Genomic DNA, 13,251 nt, shown 5'->3' on the forward strand with positions numbered 1-13,251 from the left:
ATTCTTGCTTTAGATTTCATGAGAAGAAAAAAAAAGTGTTAAGTGCAAAAAAGCTCTGAAACTTGCTTCATAAAGCCTAACTACTATATGGAATAGTTTTTCTTCCTGACAATTGGCAAAGAAAATGTTTTTGTTTGTTTGTTTGGTTAGTCTTTTATATATAAAGTACCTACCCTAACAGTTTTACCTTTGCCTGATAGTTCTATAATGTGTGTAAATACTGTATTTATTTCCTTAGGGAATAACAAATTAATCATGATCTCCCAACTCCTGTATTTATATTTTTAGCTTTCAAAAAGTAAATAGCAATGAAGTGGTGAAATTAGATATTAACTAAGATAACCTGTAGATATGGACTATCCATGTGGGCATGGCCTTTACAACTTTCCATTCCTTGAATAAGGTAGCCACATGGAAGACTGTTTCCACTTTTAGTGAAGCCATGTAATTTTTTTTGCACAACCTGTCTTCAGTCTTTTGTTCTTGTTATTTTTCCTGAACCTTTATCAGTATTTTTCAAAAGAAAGCTCTAGCTTCATTTTCTGTTTCTTAGCATGTGTATTCATAAAGAGATTTACTCTTTACTGCCTATTTAAAAACGCAAAAAAGTTTATTTATTTATTTATTTTAATTGTGAAGCTCTTTTTCAAAAATTATGCTCTTTATTGAACTAATATGTACTTTTCTGATGCTGTGGTATTAATTACATATGCTTACCTCAATTCAGCCATTTTAAAAAATGTCAATGAAAAATTTTATTTTTCATTGAGTGTCAGGCCCCAATACTAAAATGGAGAGTTTGAAACTAATAGGGTTAAAAGGCCTTCCACTGTCTGTATTGTGTGTGTATTATACCTCCATTGCTTATACATTGTTTTTTTCCCCCTAGTATTAGCAATCTGCTTTTGTACTTTGACATAGGGATTTCCCTTGTGAATATTGTCACAGAAAAAAGAGAATTATCAATATCGCAGTTAAACTTGACTTTCAAAGCTAATAGTATCTCATTTGGGGGCTCAAATTTAATAAATTTTCTTTGATTCTGGGTGAGTTTTTAAACATCAAACAATGAATTGGCCAGGGTGCAGTAAAATATTTAGATCTATTGACTACGGTTCAGAAGGGTAGAAGGCAAAACACTGGTGGTTTGATGTTGATAAATTCTTAGTACCTTAATCCACATTAATGTTTTCTTTTATCTATGTGCATACTGGCAACAAAGAAACTGAAATGTTGTGATATATATATATATCTATATCTATAAAAATGTAAATCAAGTGTATGTATGTGTGAGTTTATATAAATATATATATATATGTATTTAAAGTAATGCATTTTGTTATATTCAGCAAGGTTAACATCTGACCAGAATTACACATGCTGACAGAAGACTCTAGAGAGTATGTTTGTTCCACAGGACTGTATATCCTGAACCTGGTGCACTACGTGTGCAAAAAATGTGTAGAGGACCTTTCCTGTTATAAAAATTGCATCATAGTGCATATGTTTGGCAGCCACAGGTATTGACAGGAATTCTTTAGGTCAACTTGGGAAATGTAGGGCTCCCTATTCCCACAGAACAGAGAAACGAATAAAATAAAATCTTTTATTTTTTGTATCAGTAGATATACACATGCATGCTTCTTTCATTCAGAGCAGATTTCAAAGCCTGCAGTACTATTTGAAATACGTTCACTCATCAACATTTTACAAAATTTAATTTTGTAAGTTACTACAAAAAAGCAATGTGGGATTTAAAATAAATGAGAGTTGATTAATGGTGAGTTCTTTCAACCAAGGGTTGAAAGACTCAAATTTATCTTAAATACTATTTAGTAAATGATTTATATACTGATATATATGTGTTTAGTGTATGTTTAGTATATGTTTTAATATCAGAATGTCTATTGTTGTAAAAGAGTCAATTATTTTTGCAGTACTAGCTATTATTACTCACCAGATAAAATCTATGCCACATGAATATATTTCATCTTTTCATTTATAGTAATGTATGTTTGTATGCTTGCATGTCCTTCTGTATTAGAATCATACCTGACTACTGGGATCTTTTGAAAGTGGACATGACAATTTTTATATTAAATACAATGAAAAATGGGTTTGTGGCAGTATATGGTGTGATGATGTGTATGAGTGATGTGTCCATGGAAGTTGTATCTTAGATATAACCTATTTCTCATCCATGCCTAATTGATAGCCTAATTACATTTTGTAGTATATGGAAAAATGTGCATTGTAAATAATGGCCAAAAAAAAAAAAAAAAGTCTCTTGCGCAAGACTATTAAGTCTGGTTGTTTGTAAAGAGAACAGTGTTAATCGCTTTACATTGCTCAGTTTTTACTACGTATTTTTGTCACTCTGGTCTCCAAACTGAAAACAGTTTCTCTCTTAGTCAGTAGGTGGCACTGTGACACCAACTGCATGTGGTTAAGTTTGTGGCCATATGTAGAAATCACATTGATAGTATTTGGGGTTTTTGTTTTATCCTTTCGTTTCAGACTGCCTGCAAAACTAAATAAATAAATATCAAACTGTTTGAATTTTGTACAAGTTGTAGTGTTTCCCACCCCTGAAATGTCACAGTTAGGAACTGTATAAAAGTTGATTAAAACCAGTTAGTGCACTATTTTTTATATATGAGTCCACAATATGAAAACTAGTAGTAGTTGATTTTTTCTTTTCTCCTTCTGTTAATTGAAGTACTACAGGTTGTTTTTTGTTTGTTTGTTTTGTTTGAGGATTTTTCAATGTAGTCAGGGCTCTAAATGAATTAATATTAAATGAACCTAATTGTGAAGGAATTATATGATCTCCACACAGTAGGCAGAACTCACGTAACAGTTTATTGTTTGTATGATTGCATGAACTTTTAAATTTCGTAGCTAGTGGGTCTTTTTTTGAGTCAGAAGTACAATTACTATTTATTTTCTTACAAGGTTTTTACAGGGGATAGGTCTGTAAAATGTATATATCAGGTGGGCTTGTGAGCCCTTAGTGTCTTTCCTTCTCATTTCAGACCAGGGGAAGATGCTTTTTCTTCTTAACATTCTCTCCCGGCACTCTGAATTAGAGATTTATTTGCAACGAAAAATCAATTAGTCCTAAATTTATTCATGGATTTCAGGTCCAGCGATCAATGCAAGTCCACTCAGTGGGCTCAGGGGGACCCAGTTCATCCCAGTTAATGTGTCTGAAGGGGAATTACCATTGATGCTGTTTTTTTCCCTTTAGGTCAGAGATCAGACCTTGCTGTCACAGACTGCGGCAACCAGGAATGACTTCACCCTGCAGCTACCCAAACTGCACCTAGAGACCTTTGCAGTGGAAGGGCTGAAGGGCGGGCCAGAGGTTGTAGCATTTCAGGTTAGAGTCTAAAACAATCCTGTTTCTTCTTTCCCCCCCTTTTTTTTGGCATCTGAGACAGAATGAGAAGCTGGGCTGCTTAGAATGTGTGAAGAACAAAACTATTGCAGTCAACAGTTGAAAGAGAAATAATTTCCATATATGCTCATGAATATTGTATTTCAGAGATGATGTGAACTTTTAATATTGCAGTTATAATGTTAAATAACTGGCAGGAGTATGACTGTAGAAAATTCAAATATTATCTTTGAAAAATAATACCAGTTTATTCTACTTCTTTCTTTCTTTCTTTCTTTCTTTCTTTCTTTCTTTCTTTCTTTCTTTCTTTCTTTCTTTCTTTCTTTCTTTCTTTCTTTCTTTCTTTCTGTCTTTCTTTCTGTCTTTCTTTCTTTCTCTCTCTCTCTCTCTCTCTCTCTCTCTCTCTCTCTTTTTTTTTTTCTTCTTGATTTAGGTAAGGCAAAGTAGGAAAACAAACACAGCATTTTTATGCTTCTTCTGGTCAGTATCACACTTACAGTTTTAGTAGTAGTAGTGATTTTTGAGCATTCCTTATTTAAAATAAACCACAACTAGAAATACTCAAATATAGAGGCTGTTTTCTTCACGTAGGCTTAAGCACTTGTATGTTTAAAAATACTAATTTGGTAAAGAGGAAACAATGGGCAAGAAAGAGAAATGAACTAAAAGATGTACGTATTTGCAACTCTGAAAACGGATTTTGTGTAATGTCTTATTTTTTTTTTCAAAGTTTGTTGTGTTATCTTATACATAAACTATCCCTTAGTCCCTGTAGCTCTGCAGAATAACTGATTATTTTTTTTTCTGTTACATTATTGCTAAAGGCAGAACATTTAGTTTTCTCAATGGAAGAATGAAAAGCAAAGTGACTGCTTACTTCTTTCATTGTGCTGTCCTGTGTGAATCTGAGAGAGGAAAGCTAGTCGTGTAACGTGCAAAGAACTCAGACACTGCAAATATTGCATAGTGTGCATGCATTTCTGTAGTAATCCTTTCTAATTTATTGTAGATACTCTGTTCTAGATGCAGTACGTAATTGCAGGAACAGGGTCACAAAAATCAAATATTCAAGAGAGGTATATCCTAATCTGCACATACTTCATACTATTTCCCTCTTGCATGCACATGTTTCAGTGTGATAAAGATTTAAATTGTCTTTTTTATCATGCTTTTATAAAATTGTAGTAAAGTGTAACACCTGAAATTCCCGTGAACTTTAGTTAATGCAGCCGTATGTCTCTAGCAGAGGGTGGAGTTGCAACTGTTTCCCCACAGTGATGATCACTTTTATGGCTATGCAGAAAGTTCCACAGGTGACATATTTTTGAAGATGGTGATTATACGAATCACCATCTTTTAAATTCTGCTTTTCTAAATCAGTGACTTACTATGTGTTTAGCTGCCTTCCACCCCAACTCCTATTCTTTTTTGACCTCTGGAGTATTATAAGAAGCATTTGCAAGACAACCCATTTCTTCTTCCTTTCTTAAAAGATGAAGAAAAATAGGAGTCTAAAAAAATATAACTCATGTTTGCATAGAGTGCTTGTGATATAGGAACTAACACATAGCAAGATGTGCTCTGGCTAGCTTACTGGTGGCAATGTATGTATTATAAACATACTTTGTGTTCACCTGACAGCTCAGATTATACGTGGTTACTCTGTAGGTACATGAACAGCATCAGTGATCCACAGTCTATTTCCCTGTGAAGTTTTTTTTTCTTTTCTTTTTCCTGATTAGTTACTCAGTCCCTGTTTGATAACTTTCCAAGTATATTATATAGACTTTGTTTTAAAATTTCCTTTTTTAGCTGAGAGTCAGCAAACTTGTTTTAGTTTCACCACTGTATGCAAAACAATATTAAGTGCAATCCTGCAGTCTTGATTGATGTAAGGAGTTAATAGTCAATTTATGGATACTTCTTATTAAAAATAGAGGATGAAACTGAAAAAACAGTAGAAAGATATGATTGGTCTATCTAACTGATATATGTGTGTTTTATAGTTAGTCTACAATGAGTACATTTCACTTGAAGGCCTTATTCTCTGTGAATGTTAGATGTAAGGAGTTCTTTTCCAAGTTTAAATCTATTGCTGTTTGAAAAAATTGCAGAGAAATTAAGATTCTAAATTAGACATTATGGTAGGGATTAAGCACTTAGCTATCAGAGCTCTTGAATACAGAACACATCATTTTATTTTTGTTTTTCATACATCCGGCTCATAGCAGCTGGTTGGAATCAGTAATTAATCTTAATTTTATATCCAGTGTTTCAGAGTGTCTCACCTTTTCCTCGTATGAGAGGAAGACAAAAAGCTTGTTTGTGGATACACATCTAGATAGGTTATCTTTCTTACAAATTTTTCAAAAATGTGGTACATAAAAGCATCTGACAGGATGAAATCTGCTATTCCTAATTTACCTTGTCAGTGGGAATATGGGAAGTATTGGAATTTTTAAATTGCTGTTATCTCCATATGAGTGTTTCTTGGGCAAGGTATGCTTTTGCTACAGAAAACAAGTGCACAGAAGATTGGCATAATGAACCTAAGTTGCTTTACTGTGAACTAAGCTATCAGATTTTTTTTTTTCTGGCATACTTAATTATCGGTGCCTTTTTTTTTTTTTTTTTCTTCTGTCAAGTGGATCCAGCATTCCAAATAGTATTAATACTTACAGGGCTGATCAAACAAACAGACAAATGAAATCCCTGTATAGAAAGTGACTTAATGTGTTGTACGCTCTGGCGATAGACCTTTGGGTAATGAAACACTTGGGATGCAAAATTCTGTGAATCTTCTCCAAACTCTGCACTTTATTGAATTGCAAAATTAGATAATGAATTGAAATGTAAGTTATTCAACAAGAAAGTCCTTTCACTGAATGTCTTCTGAAACTCCATGCAAACAGTGAAATTAATACCTAGTGATAAGTAACGACTTAATTTATAGACAGTTGTTAAATTCTTGGAAACTGTAACAAGAATTAGTATAATAGTTTGAAAGTGTCACTTGAGATGGATAAATAATGAAAAAACTGCAATATCTCCATGAATAAAAATATGTGATGGCTATAGCTTTGAAATACCCTCATCTGATATTTAATTGCTGTGGAAGATATGTCACAAAGTCATACTGTTTTTTACTTTGCTAAGTTTGAAAGTGCAAAATAAAATGTTCTTTCTGAGCTACTAAAACACATCAGAACAGGATTTAAAGTGTGCTGTTCAGGCCATGCCTGAATATTCCCATGAAGACAAAAAGTTGAAACAGTATGTGAAACCTTCAATAAATACAGCATACAGGATGAAAAAGAGTAACTGAAATAACATGGAATTCTTTACTCTAGTAATTGTACTTTTCAGATAACTATTTAACCAGTTAATTTTAACTGGTTTATTAACCAGATAACTATTTAAATTAATTTAAATTAATCTTTAAATTAAAGATTACCGGCTCTTTATAAAATACAAAATTGAGTTGTGCTATACCTTTATGAGGAGGATAATGTTTTCTAGCTCTATTCTGAAAGAGATTGTTGGGTCACCTAAAAAGTGGTAATTCAGAAGATTCATTCTAATTTGTCTTAAGTATTTTTACATCATATATGTAATGAATATTCATGGCAAGCAATTTGAAGTAAAAACAATGTATATAGTCCTCAAATAAACCTAAGTTAATGTAAATATTCATCATGTATAATAAAACATTGGTATACAGTAGTTCTGTTCTGTTCATGGATGTAGATGCAGAAGGATAAGAACTGGTATCAAAGAAACTATTGAAGCGAATTTAGGTACCTCAGACCAATTTCACAATACCAATGTATAAAGAGCTTTGCACTTCAAAATATTTTTGTGTTTGATTCCCAACCAGAGAAAGGCTGACAATACACAAATCAGCAGCTTTGCCTTGTGTAGAAAAAAACCAAAACTGTTGTAGGTTGCTTTTACAAGAGATTTAGGAGCAGAACTGCTTTTAAGGAGGATGTCCCAGATATTTTGTTAGACAGAAGTAATACAGATTTATCCAGGCATTGATGCTAAAAAATGGTGACAACTAGAAACTAGGTACAGTTGTAAGAATCATATCCACAGCTTGTCCAAAAGATACCATTTAGAGCACATGTGTATGGATATGTGATCAGACAACCACTGGTGTTCACACGTGGTAGCTGCCTGCAGATGTGCAATTAGAGAAACAGTAATCATTTTCTGTGTCATGGGAACTAACTTAACCTCTATCTAAAATGTCTCCATTTGCACATTTTATTAACTGGCCCTTTTAATTTGTGGTGGTTGCTTTTGGTCAGTATTTGGCACGGGGAGGGTCTTCTTCCTCCTCTAATGTCTGGTTGCTAAAAGATACGATACAGATTCTGGGTGTTGTTTTAGGATAGAGTTGGTGTTCAGAGATGAATTGATGTTGCTGTTTTGCAGGATTTATATGAATTAGAGAGTCCAAAATATGTGAGTTTTGTCAGTGAATTTAATGAGAATTTGCATACTTGGTGTATTTATCTACAGCAAAGTAGACGGGAGGACAAGACTATTAGTGGGCTTCTTGTGTAGAAGGGATGCACATACCTATGTCTGTATTTGTCAGCTGTTATAGGTCTTAGGAGAAAACACTTCTATGTGTACTGCCCTTTACCTGAGGTGTGAGATTGACAATTGATCTGGTTGTAGGAAATCTCCTGCACTTTAATAAAATTGTTCTTTGTTATAAACCTGGACTATGAGTGATATGAGTAAATATATTTATTTTTTATTACTAAGCTCTTCCTTAAATTTGAAATAGTTACTATATACTTGTGGTTTGCTTTCTCTCCTCCAGGTGCGTTTGAGACAGATAAGTTTTCTTGTGCTCTGCCTGCCTGCCTCTCTCTTTGTCTCCCTCTTTTGTGTCTCTGTCTCTCTCACCGTGTGTGCATGTTCTCTGCTGCACGCATGCTCTCTCTGCCATGTGCGCTGTCTGCTGCATGCATGCTCTTTGCTGCATGCACATGCTTGCTGCCTCCATTCTTCTCTTTCCTTCTCTCCCTTCCTCCGTTTCTGCCTGTTGCTCCATCTCAGATTCTCTGCCTGTCTCCACTCTGTGCATGTTTTGACCGTTCTGTCTCTGTCTCCCTCATTCTGTCTTGTTTGCTATCCCTCTGTTCCCCTCTCTGTCCCTGCTCTGCCCCTCTCACTCTTACGGGTTCCTCATTTTCCCTCCGTCTTGTTCTCCCTCTGTTTTCAGCATGTGTTAGTCTGTTCATACAGGTTTAGGAAGTCCACCTGGGGATTTATATATACTTCTTTTGGTTTCTCAGGTGTTTTGAGGTAATTTGAAATGAAAAGTGCAGTAATAACATTACAGCTTACAGTGGTGGTATTAATGTAGTCAAGTACTGACCTATCATTAGTGTTAACACGTAATTATAAATTTATGAAGCATAGGTTCCTACCATTTATTTTATGTAAATTATATATTCAAATGTGATGTTGACATGCCTTATCTGATGGTGTTGTAGGTCTTCTAATTAATCAGGCAAACGTAAATGTAGTTTAAAGTTTAAGGCGTGTCGTCATTTGTATGTATTTTCACTTGTTCATTAATGTTAGACATGCATAAAACATTAGAACGTAAAAGATAGAGTTCTGCTGGTGTTTTTTCTTAAAATAAAAAACACTTCCATTCCTGTGTTTACTTGTCAACTAAAAATTTCTTTCCAAATTGAGGAAGCAAGTGATTTCAAAAGTGTCATTATAATTCTGTCATCAGATTTCATCATCTGCATAGGCCAAATCTTTCAAACATTACATCTAGCTCTGATATGAGGACTTAATGTCATGAATTAATTGTGGAGTTGCTAGTATTTTAATTGTGTAGTTGTAAAACTTGTAAAGATTTTGTAAATCTTCTTTTGGAGCCTTTTTCTTTGTTTTCTTTCCTTTTTTTTAATTTTTTTTTTTATTGTGTTTTTCTACTTGTTAATATCTTGAGGAGGAGAAACCTTTTCGATGGAATCTTGACGACAGCGCGTTTATATACGCATGCACGTAACACGCAAACACTTCTATTGCTTTCTTTTTATTTCCTCCATTTCACCCATAGAAGGAACTATTCACTTTATTACAGAGGCCAGAATGGTGCTTCTTCTGGAATCTGACTGCTCAGCTTATTACTGGGTAAAACTGTGTCTTCGTTCCCCTGGAGTTCAACATATGCTGTCAACAGAACCTGGGCTGCCCTCCTCATCTTTTCTTCTCCTCTCCAAAAGAACTCATTTCCTATCTACTGTCAAAATGTGTTGCTTCTGGACTGACCACCAGCCTGCCTTCTAATATATTGTTTAAAGAAAAAAAAAAAGATTATTTATTAATATAATACTTTGTACTTGTACTGTGAGTTGAAATGTTTATAAATAAGTGCACTAAACTCATGAGAGTGGGATTACACCTCCTGCAATGCTGATCTTTTGCAAATTCCATTGAACTAAAAATAAAGTTGATGCAAGGCTTAAGGAACAATAATTAACATCTAATTAAAATCTGAACGACTAGATTGAAGAGATTTAACATGAAGGATTCTAGCATCTCCTTGAATGTGTTCAGCTGTTATCTGGAGTCGTGTCTCCAGATACGTTGCATTGTGACTATAAGTATTTAGAAGCCATTTTAGCATAATTTATTTTAACTATAACTCCTTTAAAGACAGTGTTCCTTGTAAGCATGTATGTGCTATGACTGCACAGTATGTATTTTGGATGTATTCATGCACCTGACCTGACAGAAAGCACTCCTTGTAAAGTATACATAAACTTTTTTGGATTATTAAGGTGCTGGTGGTGATGGTCTGATATTATGAGAATCCTGCATTGTATTCTGTGGTATTCAAATGAATTATATGCTCCTTGGATCCAAATTCCATTACAAGAGAGATTGCTTCTGGCACAAGGATAAACCACCTTATGAGGTTTCTCATTAGTGTAACATAACCACAGATGCCCAGAATCTCCCCTGAATTGTTCCAGGATGTTTCTGTGAGGGCAGTGGTGGAAGCTTCTCTTTGGGAAAGGCTGGTTTTGATAAAAACCTTACTAAATAATGCAACCTTGAAAATCTGAGGAGTTGAAAGTCTGAATTTGTTACTGTTTAGATTACTACATTTGTTACACATTTGTTAATGAAACATAACATTGATGTACGTTTGCCCAACACAACATACAACATAAATAAGTGAAGCATCTTCAAAGCATCAATGATGCTGGAAATCTGACTTATGGTTTGGGTTTCATATCATTTTTTCTTTCTGCTGATTGTGTTCCCAATTTACTCCTCACCTCATTTCTTTTAGCAGTTTTTTGCTTCCTGTCCTCAGTGGGCATTCTATTACTCTCTCTCCTTTCCCCAGTTTCCCCCCTCCTTATCATTAGTGTCTTTCCATCAGTTTCTCAGCCTACTTTCACTTTTTTGTTTCTCACCTTGCCTTACTTCATTCTAATAAACAGCTAGAGACTAAATGAAGAACCCTTGTCAGAAGGCTTTGTAGTAGCTGATACATTGATTACACCTCAGTCCTGTTAAGTCTTTGATACTTAGGGACAGTAAATATCAAAGTCAGTATCTGTAATCACCAATTAATCAAATACTGAAAGCTGTATCTTTATGCCTATGAATGCGCTAACTTTTATCCAGCCTGTTTTGTAAGCATTATTAATTTTGTAAAAACTTACAGTCAAGATCTGATGCTGATTATCTTGAATGCCAAAGTTAGTGTATAATCATTTAACCTTTCAGTATCCTTTCTTAATGGAGAAATTTCTTTCTTGACCCTTTCAAGCAATGGTGTAAATATCTGCCTTTGTCCACTTAGAATTTTTCATACATTTCTATCTGTGGTAGGTGGGTAATCTGTTAAGATGAAACCTGTGCTAATATATAAGAAGGTTCACTCAGTAGACATGATGCCAAAGCTGGCTCAGTAAGTGAGTGCAGACTCTTAAATGCTGTAGTTACAAAAAGAATGCATTGTCCAATAACAGAAAATAAAAAATAGTTATCATGGTACCTTGTTTGTTTGATATTTTTTTCTCAGATACTCATGAGGTTATCTCCGTGCAGTATCTTAGAAAAAGGAGTCATTGTATCAGATAACCACTCCATAGCTTGGATGTGACTGTATTGTTTGATATTGTCTGCATTGTAAGCTGTTGTAACACAGATAAGCCCATTCAGAAGCACAGCTGTTAAACTGCCAATAATCATGTGGGTTGCAAAAGGAATTCATGAAGTGAATATCATGAAAGATTAGGAATTGTCTGGAGCCTTACTTTTTGTGCTGGTTGTTTTAATTTCAAAAACTAACAAGTGCTAGGCAAGTGAGCCTATACAATAGGATTTAATAAAACAAACTTAATTACACAAATATCTTAGTAGCAAGCACAGAATCAAAACATTTTATATTAATTACATTTAAACTAAAAAACCCTCTAAAATGCTAAATCTTTTTAGTCTTTTTCACTTAACTGCTTAGTATTCCATCATTATAAAGCATCTCCTCAAACATTTGTTATTCTTACTGATCACTTACAGAGAAAAAAAAACAAACAAACAACACTATATTAGTGCAAGAATCTTGTATTGGCATCGAGGGAGACATTTCTGCCCAGATACTGCATTTGGTGGGCCTTGTAGTTGAGGACCTGGAAAAGGAAGGGTTATCTACAACTTGAGCGAGTTTATTATGGCTTAGTGATTTGCTGATTGATTTCATTTGCTGTCAGTTAAGGCTCTCTTAATGTCAGTTTTCTTTGCATAATGCCTTGAAATAAAGACTGATGAAGTTTTTCAGATTGATGCCGCTTACATAAACTGACCCTGATTTGCCCTTCTGCATGACAATATAAGTGACAGCAGTTAGAGGAAAATATAGCAATGAATATGCAACTTAAGGATTAAGAAAAACACAGTAAACCTTTCAGAATATAAAATTAGGTATAAAAAACTGTATGTTGTGTTAATTTCACAATTGTCTTATATTTAAGAAATAGGCCAAGATAACATCTTAAGTGGTATACCACTCAAGTGAAATTCCAAGAGGATGAGTTATGAAAGGATTAAAAGCTAACTTTTTTTTTTATCCCAAATTCTTCCAATTTGTCATTAATTAATTACCTATATATATAAAATAAATACATATAACCTATATTTATGTATTAGTAAACTTTGTCTCATAAATTCACATATCTTGTTACCTATGAGTTTTCTCTTTTACGTACTTACATGTATCTTGCAGCAATGCTAATGAAGTACTTTGAAACTATTGTCCTGATTTTTCAGTTGCTGAATTGGTTGATGGTCTAGTGATAGGTACCGCTAGCATCCTAAGGTCACAAATTCCAACACTTTCATTAGACTGTGAAAAGTGTTCATTTTTTAGAATTGGTAAGTACTATTGCTGTAAGTGTTCCAAGACAAAAGCATCTGAAATAGGGCACTCATTTTTTATTGAATACTGTCCACTGTAGAACCCAATTTTATTGTAATCTTCCTTAACGCTTACCTTGCTATAGTCTCTTCCACAGAAGCCAAATGGTGGTAAGAAATTAAGGGCTAGAGAGAAAAGGGTGAGGACTAGAGAGTGCTAAATTAATGGAAAGATGAGTGGAGAGCTGTTTTGTAAACCTGAACAATAGGGATACACAACTCGCATGTTGGCAAGTTCACCTGAAAAGGATTGAGTCTTTCATGGCTTTTGAAAAGATAATGTCCATGGAAAGACCACCATTTATTTATTGTCCTGGAGCCTTGATAGAACGCATACTCAGAGTCCTTTGAATGGCTTCCACATCACAGTCAGTTTT

The 13,251-nt window shown here is 34.2% G+C and overlaps 1 protein-coding gene across 1 annotated transcript in view; it reads left to right on the forward strand.

The window, feature by feature from the left end:
* CCDC171 (coiled-coil domain containing 171) overlaps positions 1-13,251 on the forward strand; it is a 177,429-nt gene that overhangs the window by 127,338 nt on the left and 36,840 nt on the right. The window contains 1 exon segment of the mRNA XM_084504852.1: positions 3,251-3,382. Coding sequence (XP_084360978.1) covers positions 3,251-3,382 — 132 coding nt within the window.

Source organism: Aythya ferina, assembly GCF_964211825.1.
Source record: "Aythya ferina genome assembly, chromosome: Z".
Taxonomy (NCBI): domain Eukaryota; kingdom Metazoa; phylum Chordata; class Aves; order Anseriformes; family Anatidae; genus Aythya; species Aythya ferina.